Genomic DNA, 17,680 nt, shown 5'->3' on the forward strand with positions numbered 1-17,680 from the left:
TAGCATTAATAAGATATAAACCAATTTAATAATTACCAAATAGAAAAGATAGCCACCTGATACAGGAATAGTACGTTAAGAAACGACCTGTCGTTTTTCTCATATCTTTCGGACTCGCCATTTTCACCCGACCCGACCCGATTTCTTTCTATCATATCAGATATAAATCGAAAATTTTGATTTTGCGAGCTCTAAAATTTTAACCAAAAAATCAAAAATCTCAGAGAAGTCAAAGGCCTCCTCCACAATGGTCAAAGACAAAGATCCTACCAATTTCTCTCGCACTTTCAAATACTTACTCGGTTAGTAACTTTCTCTGAACGAGAAATTTTTTTTCTCAGTAACCAAACAGAGTCTTATGCTCAGAAAAAAATTTTGATTTCTGTGACCTATTTTCTCGTTGTTGTTTGTCATTACTGTTATTGTTCTCAATTTTTGTTTATTTCTATTTTTGTGAGCTCAGCTACGCAGTTCTTGTCTAGAGGAATTCCATTTGTGTTCAATTCATGGATCGTGAGGCACCTCACGGAATCGGATTACGCGGTAATGTTATTATCGAAAATTTCTTTCGTTTTTCGCTGAATTGGTTATGATTTTTGAGCTTCCTTTTGAATCTTTGTTCGTTTATCATGAATTTCCTTTTCTATAATGTAGCTTTAGCTTTATTATTATTTTTTTGGTAGCTGAATTGGTTATGGTTTTTGAACTGCTTTCTGAATCTTTGTTATGATTTTTTCTATGAATGTAGCTTTACGCGGTTCAATTCCATCTTTTCGTTACCTGTATCTTGTTTCTAAGTCGCGAAGGGTTCCGGCGAGCTTGCCTGCGTGCAGACATGAAATGGTGTACTTCCAAAACCTATTCTCAATGCACTTTTTTAATTTTATTTTGCTAAAATGAACTTTTTTGTTTATGAAATTTTGTCAAGTTTTGATTTTTCGCTTAAAAGTATTGTCCGGGACACAATTTGTTAAGATGGCAAGTTGTGATTAGAGTAAAGTCACTTTTGCATAGACATAATATTTTTCATTATGCAACGTTGCAATAGGCCACAACAGTAGTTGTGAAAATTTACTATAAGTATGATGACATAACATTTTTCATGAATTCTGAGGTGGCAAGTTGTGATTGGTATACAATAAATGTTATGGCAATGGTGGTCCCAGTGAAAGGGATGTTGGCCTAATCACAATTTTCCACCTTGACAAGTTGTGAAATTTGTTGTGTCACTAGATTAGACTCATTTTTTTGCCAAAATACACATCTTTTCTGAAATTGAGGAATCTTGATGCATGATAGTCTAAACATAAAATCAAATTCCTAATTATATTTCCTTATGCTGCAGTGATGGCGCATCATTGGAAGGAAACACAGTGAAGCTAATGAAAGTGGCTTGGATGACTCTCCCACTTGGAATAGTTATTACAATAGCAGCCTGTTTTTTTGTCTTCTGGTGGCAAAATATAAGTTATTCTAACCCATATGCACAGGCTATCTTGATTAATGGTGAAGTTCTTTATCTACTTCTAATTATTTGTAGAACAATTATGTTGGCTTAGTCCTCTTTCTATCAAGGTTTTTGCTTATAGATTTCAGCTTAAAATTTTCTTATAATCCTCATTTAGAAGTCTTTTATCATCGTGATAGCAATTGAATCCATACCTTTCGAAGTACAACTTAATATGTAGAAGTTCACAGAACTTATGATAAAGTTTGCTGTTTTGCTGGTAGCTTTTAGCATAGTGCGCTGCAATGTTCGCTTGGATGATAGAAGTTTGCTTATTGACTGGCATCTTTTTTCTGAGGCAATCAAAGTTTTTACTTGCAGCAACTAGTATATAGCATTGATATTTCAGAAAATAATGGGGACAAAATGCATTTTTGTAGCACTATGGCTGGAAGATCTTAGATTGACTGAGTTAGAACTGAATGGATATTTTATTTCTTTCATTATTGTGTTGTTTATTTGATCCATAAGACTAGTTCATATCATATGGCAGGTTGTGCTTGTTTACTCGAGCTATTAGCCGAACCATTATATATCCTTTCTCAGAACTTGCTTCTGCTTAAATTGCGGTTGATCGTTGAAGCTGTAGCCACACTTTCGCGGTGCTTAACTATGTATATCCTCATTGTCAATCAAACTGACATGGTATAGGTTAAAACTGGATTTATGCTGTCAATCTTGGTATTTATATGTTGTGAATATTCTTTGTCAACCACACCAGATCCTTATTTACATTTGATGACTTCTCTTGGTTCTATGTATCTACAGTTGAATTTTTGTTGTGACTGTTTGTTCTATTATCATTATCATGCTTTATTTTCCTTTTTCTTAAGAAATGGTTGCAATCAAATGTGTTCTGTCAAGAAATAGTGACAATCTCACTAAAAATTGTTCATTATTCTCAAGTGCATTCCTTTGTAAATAATAGAGAATTTTCATATCAGTGCAAGGATTAACCCTTTTGTTTTCAATAAGTAAAACTGGTAGAGGATTTAGGCAATGCAAGGATTAACTTTCTATGAATGATATTTTCTATGTATATGTTAAGCATGACGAAATGGGAGTTAGATGATGAATTAGAAGATATACAGGGGGAATGTCCAATAAGCTTGATAGAAGTTATATGTTGTTGTAATGAACTGCGGCATTAAAAATTGTTCTCAATTGAGAACAAAGGGAATTACTGTGTTTTTTTAAGCTGATGTTTCAGTGCATAGCATGGATTTTGTTACAAGTTCTATAGTTATTGCTGAGCCTATCCTATTATGCTGATAAAAAGTGGAGGTTAAAGGGAAAGCAATTGGTTTGACAGTTGTTCAGTTGTTGCATGTTACAGAGGGATGTCTGGATAGCATAAAAGTTGCATGACTTGGTGTCCTTTAGTACTTCTATTGCTTTTTCTTTTTCTTTTATAACAAAATTGTTTTTATGCTGGCCAAAACAAAACCCCAAAAAAATGTTTTGGTCTTTGAATGTGAATTGCAAAGGCTGGGATGCTCATTGTAAATGGTGCTTTCTTGCTTTTTAAATAGAATATTACTCATGTTGGTTTGAAATACTTAATATTTATGACATCCTCTGCTTATCTACCATGTCACCTTAAAACCCTTGTAAATGAATTCATTGGCATCATAGCACCTGTTTGATTTTTTGTGTGGATCTGTTGTAGGATTTTACTAACCAGAGTCTGATAGCTTACATGACTAAGGATTAATAAGATTTTAACTCTTAGTATGATTGATTTCTTGCAGGAGAAAGGGATTGTATTCGCATTGTCACAGACTGCTTATGGAGCTTGCTTGTTCCTAGGCTATTGGGGCTATTTTCTTCTTTTTCGTGCATTTAGAAGTTCTGATCTTTTCCCGTTTAGGTAGAGCTTCTTTTCAGCTATCATCTTATAATACAAACAGAACACTTCAGGTTTTTATCTGGAGTCAGTCCTACTTATCTTTGTGTGAATCTCATTTTTGCCTTTTGTAATGGGCCAACTGACTTCCACTTCTCTCTGGAAAAAAAATTATGCTGTTTCTTATGGGTCCTATTCTTATCTTTGAGCTATCTAGAACTTTTAAACATTCTCTTTCCTTCTGTTGAAAGTGAATGGTACGCATTGACAGCTTAGCAATGGTTTACAGATTTGCTAACTAATTTTCTTTTCAAAATACAAACACATAATATGTGTGTTATCACTGAGAGTAATCTACTCCTGTTTTGTAGACCAGGTCGTTCATTAGAATCTTTCATACTGGAGTTATTTGTTCTATTAGTATGTGTACATTCAGCAGGCCTAGCAGAAATGCTGTGGTAGCATGGGTGTCATCTTCAGTAGTTTCCTGGCCATATAAGTTATTGATAGGAACTCAGTGGACCATTATATTTCCCAACTGAGGCTGCATCATTCTTATTTGCTGCTCAGAGGAAAACCAAGACAGGAGATATGTTCACCTGCTCTTCTTCTCTACATATAGGCTCCTATTTGAATCTTTTCAGTTAAAACACTAGCGTTTTGTTATTGAGAGAATAACTCTCAATATCAAAACAAGTATGATCATGAAATGAAATGGTTTTGTTATAATGTATGAAACATATCAGGTTTTTCCTCATCACTAATAATTCTAAAACTATCACTCTAAAAGTTGTTAGAAATTGCAGTAGGTTGGATCAAGTTACTGAACCCTATGAAATACTTTATTAATTATTAGTGAGGCTCTCACTTGTAATAGTCTTTTATCAGATGATTTTGTTTACTTCATTTGTTTCGATAGTAATTAAATTCTTGATGTTCGTATTTTTATAATCAAATTTCATTATATAACTATAACACTTTCACAGAGCAGGAAATTTGAAGGATTATGATAGGCAGCTGTCAAACATGTGTTTTTTGTTTACCCTTCAATCCTTGCGGAAGTTGATCCTTCAAGAAGGAGAAAAGCTTGTACTTGTGTGGCTAGATACACCATATAATCAAGCTGTGTATGGACTTGTAGACAAACTAGGTAAGTTTATGGACCAAATCTCTTGTGGAGAATACAAGCTTTCCTTAACAATATCGGCATTTGTTTTTATCTGCTTTATGCTAACAATAGATGTGATTAATTCTAATCTTTTTTTATGATTTGACTCTCTGAGCATGCTAAAACTGCTAATTGTTTTTCACATTTCAGGAAGCTTAGTGGTAAGGTTGGTGTTTCTTCCTTTTGAAGAAAGTTCATATGCTACCTTTGCAAGGTCTGCGTCAGGTTTATATCTCTCCTTTTTGTGTGTGTGCAGAAATCAAGCATACATCTTATCTTGATCATAGGCTGTTTTTCCTTAGTTTTAGTTATATATACATTTTCTTTCTTCATTCGGTTCAGGAGCACTGCTTTGGCATATCTCTATAAATCATGCATCTTTAATTTGATGAGCTTTAATAAGATATCTTATATTTTTCTTACATCTATATATTGACAGGACAACATCCAGATAGAAGCAGGAGGTTGGGAAATTGCCTTGCAGAGGCCCTGAAGTTAGTTCTGTTAATTGGTTTGTTTCCATACTTGCTTCTTTTGAATCCATTTATTTATGCATTTAACTTCCATTTTGGCACTCATTTCATAACATGAATATGCAGTGATATTAACATAGTTATGCTTGAATATACTCCTAAACTTGCAATATTAGGAACTGTATTAGTGAGTTGTTACTTGGAATTAGAATACTCATAGTCTACAGAGACCTGTAGCTAATCATGCTGAGTTTTCCATTTACTTTGTTTGGTTTTCACCAACAGCATTACAACTCATTTAGATGAGGATACTGTAGAAGAATTTACCAAAAGATAAAGAGTATTATAGAAATGACCCTGGGAAATATGTGAAGTTGTTAGAATTGAGAAGAGGTCATTATGTCTTGCAGTGATGGATTCGCATATTCATGTACATAGATAACTTGTCCTCGTAGTCTTCCTCTATGGTTTACACCTCTTACTTTGACTGGACTATTAGGCAAATAAAGTGAATTCTAATAGCATATAGGACCTACAACAACTCCTCCCCACCAAAACCTTTATTTAATTAATGTCTTTTTATAATATTTTTGTTTAATTTTTTGAACACTCAACTCTCTCTCTCTCTCTCTCTCTCTCTTTTTAGGTGGGGGTTGTATGTATAATGTATTTATTGCATCCATGGTGTTTTGTCTTTCATAAAATTCCTTGAATGTTGTTGCTAATAGGCCCTTCCATTTTTCAATAATTTGATTAATTGAAGATGTAAAAGTGAAAGTATTTGGAACAAAATGTAATCGAGTACATGAATTTGGACATTAACAGTAGTCCCTTGCCCAATACAGCTGCTAACAAATTGAAAGCAACAGAAACTAGACTGACTGCACCTTGAATAGTATCTTTTTAGCCTAGAAAAAAAGGGATAATATTTTTTGTAAAGAATAACTAAGGATAAAGAAAAGGGATCAAACTAGCATGCATTACCCTGGTTCTTAATGTTCAGTAAGGAGTTTGCAACTGCAATAATAGGTGGTCTCAACTTGGCACATATGAAGAGGAAAATCAAATAACTGGGTTCAAATTACGTGATTTCACATGTTTGAATTTCCAAAGGCATGATAAATCTAGCTTTAATCTTTTTATTTTTCTTGTGAGCACATATGGATTCTGTGGGAATGTTCTTACCTAAAATTATATATTTAGATGATAGAAATTGATGACCATTATGAGCAATGTCATTTTTTCTTAATAGCCTTTTGCAATGGTGTCATTTGCTTCCTTTCTTTTTCCTCTTTATCTGTTCCCCCCGCACTCCCCCTTCTCTCTTGGTCTGAATTTGCAACCACATATCTTGTAGGGCTTGTATTTATGGCATTTGGACCAAGTTATTCTTATTCTCTCATCAGATTATTGTATGGTCAGAAATGGAGTGATGGCGAAGCATCAACAGCCCTCCGGTATTATTGTGTTTATATCATTGTTTTGGCTATGAACGGTTAGTAACTTCTGTTATTTTGCTCATTTTCACGACCTTAATAATATCTGTTTTATTCTTCCTTAGTAGCCTCTTTCAGTTATATATTAGTTATACTTCTTTTTTTTTTAATATAATCCTAGGATTATGTTGAATTCTAGAAAGTGAAGTGTGTTCTACAACCAGTCTCCAATTTCAACTTAATGGAAGCCTAAAAAATAAAAGATTATACTTTTCTTATAAATGGATTGTACATATAACCTTTTGGCCAATTAGTCAATGTCTATGAACTTGTCGTTGGTGAGGTGTCCAGTGTTAACCCAAATATTTTCAGCTTTGCCTCAAAACAATGATGCCAGATATTTATATTATATTTATTTTGAATTTGCATCAGGAACTTCTGAAGCATTTCTACACGCAGTTGCAACTGAGAACCAAATCAAACGCTCAAATGATTCATTGCTTGTATTCTCAGTGATTTATATAGTACTGAATGTCCTGCTGATACGATCAGCTGGTGCAGTTGGCTTAATATTGGCAAATTCTTTAAGTATCCTTTTCTCATTGTGGGCTTTATTCTTTGTACCTTTTTCTTTTGTTTTCTTGGTCGTGTTCCAAATTTTGTGTTGTTTAAGCTCTACATTGAACAACAATTGATTTTTATAAATCATTCCAATAGATTCTAGTTATGATGAGTAAAAACTGAGATTAAAATAAGACGATCTTTGCTTTCTTGACTGTTGCAAAGATATGGTTTTGAGGATTATATACTCCACTCTGTTCATAAAGCGTTATTTCCAGGTATGACTTTTATGTGTTAGATATTGGTTGTTTTGGTGTTGATTTTGACCTTGAAATAATTTTCTGCTGTCCACAGGATTCTTCATTTTCCTTTTCCAGCTGCTTGCCTTCAGGATGGAAAGTTCTATTGTTTTCAGGTGTAACTACTCTCATTTCTGAGAAGATATTTTTGGATCGTAAAAATTTCTGGCCAACATTTTTCATTCATTTTTCAATTGGGTTGGCTTGCTTCTGTTTGTCATCTTTTGTCATGTAAGTATCTTCCTGTGCTCCCTATCCGTTCGAAAATTGTTATTTGCTACTGAAAACTTCTCTCTCTCTCTCTCTTGGATGGTCATTATTGGAGTGTTATCACATTTTCTCTTTGGCCATATTAGCTTTGTTTGCTTATTGAAAATAAATAAAATGGTTGTCCTATTTGTATTGACTTGGGAGTTCTTTCTGTAATCTTTCCATTTCTATTGACAGCTATCGCCGTGAGAGGCCTTTCATCAACAAAATTATCCGTTTTCGTGATCATTCAGATTGAAGAACTGACATTTGCCCAACAAATCTGGAGGTGGGATTATGTTTCATTGGCTTCAATTAATTGTTTACTTCCCACTTGTTTGTTTGGATATGCTAAATCAAATATCCTTTTTGATGCAGCAAAAACAAGAGAGTTAAAGCCAAATTCAAGAACATATTTTTTAATGAAAACTTCAGAAATCGGTTTTGAAAAAGCAATATGAGCAAGAGCTACTGCATTGAAAAGCTTTGGAGGCGTAATCTTTATTTTGATGGTGATTCTTTGTGTTTCATTTTATATTTAAAGCAACACCATTTTGGCTCTAGTGCTAGGAAAATTTTGTAAAATATGGGATGTAGGATATCCTTGGTTTTAAATACTAGTTTCTCTATAGGAAATTAGGAATGGCAATGAATTGAGTTTGGTTTTAAATATTAATTTCTCTATATCATTTGCTGCCCGTGCCTCTTAAATAGGAATGACAATGGATTGAGTTTGGTTTTAAATAAGCATTTCCAAACCCAAATCCATTTTGATATTTTACATCCTAAAATGTATTAAAATTTAGGAATTCCATTTTAAAATCATCCAATTTGTATGCGAAAAGCTAAACTTGTTTTAAACCCATCTGTTTATCTTACCATGAGTTGGGTTGAATGAGTTGGATTGGAATGGATTATGCAAATATTGAACATCTAAATAACTACTAATAAGTAATAAGCACTTTTACACTAAATAAAAAAATACTATAATTCAAACATAAGTAGTCACTATTGTTACTTGTTAATCACCATGACTCATTACTTTCAACCTTTAAAAAAATATTGCATTCAATGTGGCAACATTTAAGGTATGTTTAGTTTAAGGGAATCCACATTAGTTCTTATATCCAAATTCTTGGTTATTCAAGTTTTCTTATATTTGGTTTGATTAAGATTCTAAGAAATCTTCTATGAATTATTTGTTTATTTTTCAGAATATCCTTAAATTGAAAACACAATATCAAGTTTTTTTTTTAATATTATTATTATTATCTTCCTCCAAATACATAATAAGAAACAAAATATAAACTATAAATTGTGGCAATTTCTTTTCTCTTTTTTTTCTTTTTTTCTTTTTTGAGGTGATGGCAAATTCACTAGTAGAGTGTAATACTTTTTAATAACATGTATAATACAAAAACAATTATTTAAATTCTTGTTCTTCATGGTAATCATCACATTCATGTCTTGTTAATAAAAATAATGTATATTCTTTTAGCATCTAAGTCAATCTCAAACTCCATTATGAGAATGGAACCCAGCCAATTACTTCACCCAATCTCAGACCTTGGTAAGAAGATGGAACTCAACCTATTACAAACTGATCCAAATTAATAGAGATAGCCTGGAGCCATATGTGTTGTTGGGAGATTACACTTAACTCAAAAACTCAGGCCACCCAAGCCTATGAGTTTGGACCCAATAGTATTAAAAGAACAAAATTTGACTGTAAACTACTTTAAAATTATCTTTTACATCATATTTTGTGGTGAATTAGAATACTTTCCATGTGCATTATTTAAACAAGTTATACAACTTTATTAAAATGTCATGTGACTAAAATTATACATTTTTTATATTAGAAACAACTGAAATTACACATAAATTGTGTATTCAAATGTCATATTACTTATGGAGTAGTAGATTAGATTTAGAGGAAGATAGCTCCAAAGCAATTTTGGAGCCAAACTTTTTCTAATGGTTTAATATATTCGACTTCTTTACTTTTTCTTCACGTGATTTTCACTTATATGTGTATACTCAAAAGGTGTTTAGCTAAATTAACATAAAGCATAAATTGATGCTACAAAATAGCATGAAATTTTGATTTTCTTTAGAAATTATCCAAATTCAGATCAACAACACTCAAATGAAACCCAAAAAAGAATAAGAAATAAGAAGAAGCGTGGTAGTGTGACTAGCTAGTGTCCACTGATCTATTAAAGTTGGGTTTTTTTTTTTTTTGGGTTGAGAAAATATTAAAGTTGGTTTAGATAGTATCTTAAAATTTTTGTCCTTTAGTTTTTATATATCTAAAATAGATTGTTTTATTAGATAATTGACAGCTTTACATTTCAACAGGTAACTATCGCAGACCTATTGAGCCAATGTCGGACGACTCTATTCAGTCTATGATTTTGGTCCAATAAGTTTCCATTTCTCTTTTTACCGACCAAATCAAAAATTAAATAAAATTAAAAAATCAAGCATGTTATGTGAATTAATAAACTTCTGAGTAATAATTTACATACCAATGTCATGATGGGCAGGGAAAATTTGTTAAAAATAGGGATTTGAATCCAAAATCTCTCTCTACAAGCCTCTTGGCACAAAATTTATCTCATTGATTGCTACACTTAACAACATTGCTCCCCATAATTTTTCTTCTTATATCGCTAATATAAAACTGGGAAAAAGTAGTGAAGTTTAAAATTGTCATAATAACCATAATTATGTATTTTTCTTCTTTTGAATAGGACTTTACTAGGGAATTAGCCAAAGGTCCCAACTGTGACAAGTAAAAGTAACTTTATTAATTCTAAGTCTTACTCCCATAATTCAGCGTGGACCAAGAGTAGAACTTTATAGTTTAAACCTCCACCATTAAAAAGTCTAGAAATAACAAATGATACAATTGATTTCAAAGCAATTGGTGTACACATATTTATACACCATAGTTCAGATTTAGCAGAAGAAAACTATCCCCATATGTGGTCTAGCAAAGAGTAGGTGAGAATGAGAAAATGAGCAAAATTTACAAAACCCACCTAGCAAAAAAAAAAAGGGGTTTTGATGAGTGAGGAGGTGACAAAGAACAAAGGTGTCAAAGTGATGATTAACAGGACTCCCACGGGTGTATGGGTTGTCCTCCAATGCCTATAGAAGTGTCCAACAATGGTAATTATATGTGTTGAAAGCTTGAGAAAGAAAAGTAGAAAAAAGAAAAAAGGGGTTGAAAATATATGCTGTGTATGATACTTATGATTAAGATGTAGACTAGGGTTTTAGGCTAGTATCCAACAAAAAACATAGATATAAAGTGAACTTCCATGTTCTGAAACAATATGATTGTAGTTTTTGAGTTTAACTTAAGTGGTTGGATTCCTTAATGGATTTCACACTTTGTAAGTCTTTTGCTTCAAGGTGCAGAAACGAGTGAGTGCACAAGCATAATGGGTAAAACTACTAAAACATAGGGAAAAAAACAAAAAACCAAAAGAGGACTTTTATTTGTACCTTAAACAACACAAACCAGCAGAGCTTAACAAAACCATTTTCTGTTTCCAATTTATTATTGCCTTTATATAAAATACAGAAGAAAGAATAAGAAAAAGAAAAGAAAATGAGTTGCTCAAATCAACAGCTAGACTACTATTATCATCTATGTTCTGCAAACACTCATAATGTATCAGAGAAGCCATGGTCCCAAATTAATATCGCAATCAAAATATACACATTATAACTTTTTTCACAATATATTTAGATGTCTTGCTATACTTTCACATGTATACCATTAACATTACTTTACACAAGCACATAGTTACAAAAACCTCTGTAATTTGTGAAAGGGATTGAAATTTGTCTTTGGAAACTTATTGGACCAAAAGCACCTTTAAAATTTAATGATCCTAGTCTTTTACTGGTCAAAGGTCAGACCATTAAGCATATAAAAATGGTTAACTTTTGCATTTGTTTATAAGTTACTTTAGGAGTTATGGATTAAACAAGACAAAGCAATTTAGAGTTAGAAGCAGCCAAAAAACTCCTAGGACTTGGATAGATTTGGAGACAGCATCAAGGATAAGTCAGTACCCTCTATTATAATTGATTCTACTTGAAAAAAAAATGGGGAAAAAATGAGTAAATTTGGGACATGGGAAAAGAAAATCAGGAGCAAAATAAACACAAGCATTGGTAATAATTGAAGACCATATATGTTCATGAAAAATGTCATGTAAATTACCTTAATTAAATAAGTCATGTTCATTTTAAGTCGGAGATTCAACATTCAAAATAGAATACTTTGTATTCATCAAAAAAAAAAAAAATAGAATACTTTGTATTCATCAAAAAAAAAAAAAATAGAATACTTTGTTTTTATTTTTGTTTTGAACTTTAAAAAGAGCTTCAGCAACCATTTGCAACCATTGAGCTAGACATAGTTTGCCTAGCACTTTTATATATATCACCATGAAAGATAAAGCTGGAGGAGTGGATTTCCCCTTTCTTAAAATCATGTAATGAAGCAATTTCCCAAAACCCTTCCCCAAAATTTAGCTTCACTTAACTTTTTATCCCTTTTCAATAGAAGGTCCAAATCATTTGGTTGTCTATTCTCATATCTTCCAATACTCTCAAATTAAGTGGCAGTGCCCTCTGCATATATCTTCACGTTAAAGCATCTAATTTTTACCAACATCAAATGATAGAATGTGACATGTAATGATGATACGGGACCCCTTTTTGTTATCCTCTTATTGTCTTCTCCAATTCACTTAGGCCACATAGATTCACCAACAAATAAGCTAATAAAGGTTTCAAATGTGTGATTATTGTAATTGTTCAAGGATCACATGGACTCCTCTTAATTATCCTTTTTAGCTATCTAATCACGGAAAAGCTTCATTTACTTTAAAATTTTCATTTGAACAATACAAATTTGGTGCAACATTCAAGATATATTTGGTTGAAATAAACCTATCTAGTTTACACCAATAATTAAAACCACACAGAGAGTAGGTAGTGAAAATCATCTTGCCCAAATGAATTTTCAGAACCACAATCAGCTAGGAAAAGTTCTCATTTTGCTTATAATTCAGTTTATTTTCATGCCTTCGTGTGCACAAATTTTCAAAGCCTTTTTCTAGATATAACTCTACTTTAGTTTTGCCCAATTTATATTTTAATTATTATAAGCCAATGAGAAGAAGAAGAAAAAATATCTCAAATGGGCCAAAAATATCAAAATTAATAAAAATAAGGTATATATTAAAATGTAGTAAGAAAATAAGTTTAAGCTAATTAGATGACGAAAAATAGCTAATTCAAATTAACACTAATTAATTTTAAAAATCACAATAAAGTAAAAGTATTATTGCAAATTCTACTTAATTTAGTTGTAAGTCAAATCTTAGCATGATAGAGAGAAGTTAAAGTCATAACAATCAAATTCACAAAAAATTTACAATGATACCCAATTTGTCTACCACCTTACACAAGGGTCAATAAAAAAAAATTGAAAAAATTAGGTTGTGTTGTGAAATTGTGGTAAACTTTTGTTGTGACCTTAGTTTTATTGAGCATGATATTATCAAGTAATTAAAAATAAGAAAGATCTCATAAAAGAGATTAGGACTTTATTTTTAAATGCTACTCTTCCAAGAATTTGAGAAGTGCACTCTAGTTACACAACACATCTTTCATAAATCTGAAAATAAAAAATTTGAGAGGGGAAATAATTAGATGGTGTATGATTGGAAGGTGTTCATCACTCTCTCCCAAAGAGAGATGGGAAAGGTGAACACAAATATATCTTGTTGAGAAGTATTAAATCTAAATCTTGACTTAGAGGTGTTGTCATCACATGCTCATTTCACTCACCTTCAAACACTAATTATTTTGTTCTCCACTTAGGGATGACCCATATATGAGAAAATTTCAAGTGGGAACAAAATTAGAACACAAGTCTAATAAATAAGAAAGATGAACCTTTATATATATATGCAATTCATACATTCATTCATGGCATGGGTGAATAACTGTTAAGTCAAACACTAGGAGTGCAATGCTACAGTATTTTCTGCAGAAAGAATTTAAAAGGATCCATTATATGGGTCCCTTTTCCAATCCCACTCAAAACTTTTTCCTTAACCAATCTTGTTCTCAAGTATGTTCAATTTTTTTTCATCATTCTCTTATGGACCCCCATAGCCCCAGTGCCCCACTCTTTTACTTTCTATTACACCATTGTTGGATCTCTCTTCTTGGTCCTTTTTCTGCTTTGGGCCTTGTTGGCTTCTAATCTTGTTTGGTTTGCACCTCAGATTATATACACATAGGACCTTAATTATTCATGTGTTTGGACACCTGTAGCATGTGAGCAATATCTCAAATATTTTAGTGATTTTTTTTCCCCTTGGTTTAAGAATCAAATTCTAGTGGAATATTAATATGACCAACAATTGGCTATTTATATATGAACAAGATCAGCCCCAAGAGGGGTGGCCCAGTTGGTGTGGGATCCCGCGTGCAAGCATGAGGTCCCTCGTTCGAGTCGTGGCGGGTACCATGTGGGGAGTGGGTTCCTAGCTTGCATTGCGCCCATCCGCTGGCTCTCTTGGGGTGCTAGGGTGAGGTCTATGGCACCCCGGTCACAGTAACTATGGCTCAATCCAACATTCCCTAGCGAGGGGTGCCCCTACTAGGTTACGCCTTGGGGGGTAAGCCACATATGGTCACCCCCGGCCCCCCTTTCGTTTATGAAAAATATACAAACAAGATCAAATGGTCAGTTATCAACTTGTACACACTGTCCTTATTAATTAGGTATTTTATCTATGTGAATCTCATTGATTTCATCATGATCAATCCCCAATAAAGTTATTGATATTATAGTTAAAATAATTAAAAAAACCTAATTGGGTTAAATGAACCTATTTGCATGTGTTGTGATACATAAAAGAATGAGGTTGCACGGGGTTGGTAACAGACCCAAGTAGTAATTGGTTTAGAATTTTTTTTTTTTTTTTTTTTTTTTAAGGAAGCACACACAAACATGAAAATAATATATAGACTTTTTTAAACAAACCTAACTTTTATAATAGTAGCTTGGGATTATAAGAATTGAAACTCTAACCCACACAACTGATGTGGAATAATTGGTTTAGAATTTATTTAAAATAATCCTAGTATTAGTACCATATATCTCTTAATAAAATGCTATTATTTTATCCAAGAAAAGTTAGTAATTATTTTTACAATGCATATTTTGAATTCAAATCCTATATTAATTGCTTAACTAAAGTGAGATAATATATCATAAAACTTTAATCTGTGTATCATTAGTTGCATTACTTTGTTCATTCTTTTAATTGTTTGAGACAAATTGTAAATAAGAAATATCATTTTTTTTTCTTTACACTAAAAGATGTTGGAGAGACATGGTTACTTATAAATGATAACTATCACATATTTACAAATTGAAAATAGGCAAAAAAAAAAATTGTACAATTTGTACATTTTCTTGAAAGAATGAATGGCTGAATGCATTTGATATGGCAGTGTCTAAATTACATTGTTCTCCCTTACCCTTTCACTCTTCATTCCGCGTTCACTTTTGTCTATAATCATTGTTCTTTTGTTTTTTATTGTGACCAAAAGTAAGAATTCGATGCAGAATTCTCTGTACCAATGTATAGTTTTTTTTTTACTGCTACAATAGAAAGTTATTAACACAGACCACTTTTGATTAGTAATAACTAAGAACACCTTTCAATATTTTCATAATGGATAAAGATATGATAGAAAGATGAAGTGTCGTATTATATTAGTAGGACAATGATTGATTAACATCAACGTAAACAACAAAAATTGAGATCCAACGGTCCTATACTACTAATTCCTTCGTTGATGGAATATCCTCTTTGATTTAATAGGCAATCTCCTTCATTTCTTTTAAATATATTTGAGATCTTAACAAAAATACAAAGGTTGAAAGAGATATAAAGCTTGATTAAACAACAAAATCGATGGTGTGATTGCATAACGCGTTATAGGTGGGGTATGAGAATTACTATTATGTGAAATATGCTAACCAAAATTAATTAGTGTGTTTAGAATGATAATTATGCTTACGGATTTCAAATATCAAATAACAAAGAAATAAAGATGAATGAAACTTGAACCTGATAGCTAGACTGACTGTTTTTTAAAAAATATTTCATAATTTAGTGATAATTGTACTTCTTTTAATGATAGAAGCCTGGGGTTTTTTTTTAGGATTTAGAAATCATTCTATAGTTTGCTTAGAAAAATAATTATGAATTTCTTATAACCTCATTCATATTTTCTTTTTCTTTAATGCAGACCTCTTTTTTTATTTATTAAAAGATTGAAATTAATATGCCGACCTCTTTGAGCGTTGGATTAATTCAAAAAATGTGCAAACCCTTGTAATTTTCTATGATTTAACCTTTAATAATACTCGAATATAACTTGATAAAGGGTTGATTGAATAACTCATTATAAAACACAGATTATTAATTTACCAAATTACTAGTCCAATCAACTAATCATTTTGTTCTTGAAAAGATCAGCACTCCAGATCATTTTATTACGGTAACGAGTCCAATTGAACAACTCACTACTGGTCTCCTAGGTTTATATACTAATTATCAACAGACCCTAAGATTAATATAGTTTTACAACTTAGGTGCATTTAGTATTAGAAAGTCTATGCACAAACTGCATTGCATTGTAAAGCCAAAGCGGGGTTTTGGATTTTTTTTTTTTTAAGTTAAGATTATATTGATTAAGATCATCTAAACTTCTTGCAATATTAACCCTATTGTGAAGTTCTTAAAATCCTAACTAGAAATGGAAATTTACATGGAATGTTCATGTCCATGTTTGTGTCATGTTGGAGTAGGAGTATTCGACTATATGGAACAACTGAATATGACTCATTTAATAATTGTGTCAAAACCTCCCAACTCTAACACGACTTGTACTTATTAAATGCCTGGTTGATATGATATGATATACCTAACATGCTTAATAATAAATAAGTCATGTTAAGTTAACATAAGCAATAATTCATATCAACCTATTTAATAGACAAGTCGTCTTGGGTTGCCACGAATATGAACCATTTCAATCTATTTAAAAAATATGATAGTTTTGCTAAAATAATCACAATCTAAGCTAATTCTCACATGTCTAACTAACTTCTAATTCAATGCATGGCTAAAATAGTGTTGGCAAAGTTTGTGTCAAAGTTTCAAATGTATTTGCATTGATTTCCATGTAACTTCTTCGTTTAAGTTGTAATCAATTGAGTAATGATCAAGGAAGAAGAACCAAAAGAAAAGGTTGAAGTTGATGTTGTGAGATCTCGGTCGAGTGAAGCCCGAAGTTTCAAATGACTTGTCAAGCAAGTGAATTAGATTAAGCCACCGAGAAGCTAGCTCAACACTCAGCTATCACCTCAATCGATTAAGCTACCCAGAAACTTGCCATATCAAAATTCCAAAGTCTAAGAGTAGTCATCCAACCCTTGATTTATACTCACTATAAGAAAAAAAACTAAACCTTAATCCCAATAGAATGAAGGTACAGAAGCTTGAAAGCTCAGATTTGTGCTAAAACATAAAAGCTTATTTAGATCCCCAATTTAAAATTACAACTAGATTGTTTTTACTCTAACTTATCTATGTGCGGAACAAGAGTAAATGAAGTGCAATAAACCGATAACTACTCTAGAGAATAAACATAAATATCAAACAATAAAAGTAAAGTACAAGAGTAAGGGAAGAAAGATGCAAACACAAGATAACACGTTGATGTGTTATCGAAGAGAAAACCAAAAAACTCGGCGAAAAACCTCTCCACCGCCCTCCAAACAGTAAATCGATCCATTAGACAATAAGTTGGGATACGAATAACAAGAAACCCTCAAAGCCTAATCTACCCAATGTGTTAAGGACATATTTTATGTAATTGGCTAATCCTTTGACAAAACGCACTTTACTTGTAAATTGGATAGATCTAGGATCTATTTAACACTTTAAGAAACATGTTGTTCAAGCTAAGTATTAAAATCATGAAGATTGGACCAAGAAACAAATGAAGAAGAGTTGTTCAT

General features: G+C 32.1%; 1 protein-coding gene across 1 annotated transcript; it reads left to right on the forward strand.

Annotated features, from left to right (window-relative positions):
- The first annotated feature begins 187 nt into the window (after positions 1-187).
- On the forward strand, positions 188-8,228 carry LOC142618613 (uncharacterized). The gene is made up of 15 exons (XM_075791557.1): positions 188-302; positions 464-543; positions 749-843; positions 1,346-1,506; positions 2,001-2,152; positions 3,259-3,377; positions 4,340-4,503; positions 4,672-4,746; positions 4,961-5,032; positions 6,352-6,489; positions 6,863-7,018; positions 7,217-7,269; positions 7,346-7,521; positions 7,738-7,828; positions 7,918-8,228. Exons 1-14 carry the CDS (start codon positions 248-250, stop codon positions 7,796-7,798), a joined length of 1,557 nt encoding a protein of 518 aa, XP_075647672.1. The 5' UTR covers positions 188-247; the 3' UTR covers positions 7,799-7,828; positions 7,918-8,228.
- Positions 8,229-17,680: the final 9,452 nt, after the last annotated feature.

Source organism: Castanea sativa, chromosome 12 (genome assembly GCF_040712315.1).
Source record: "Castanea sativa cultivar Marrone di Chiusa Pesio chromosome 12, ASM4071231v1".
NCBI classification, from domain to species: Eukaryota; Viridiplantae; Streptophyta; class Magnoliopsida; order Fagales; family Fagaceae; genus Castanea; species Castanea sativa.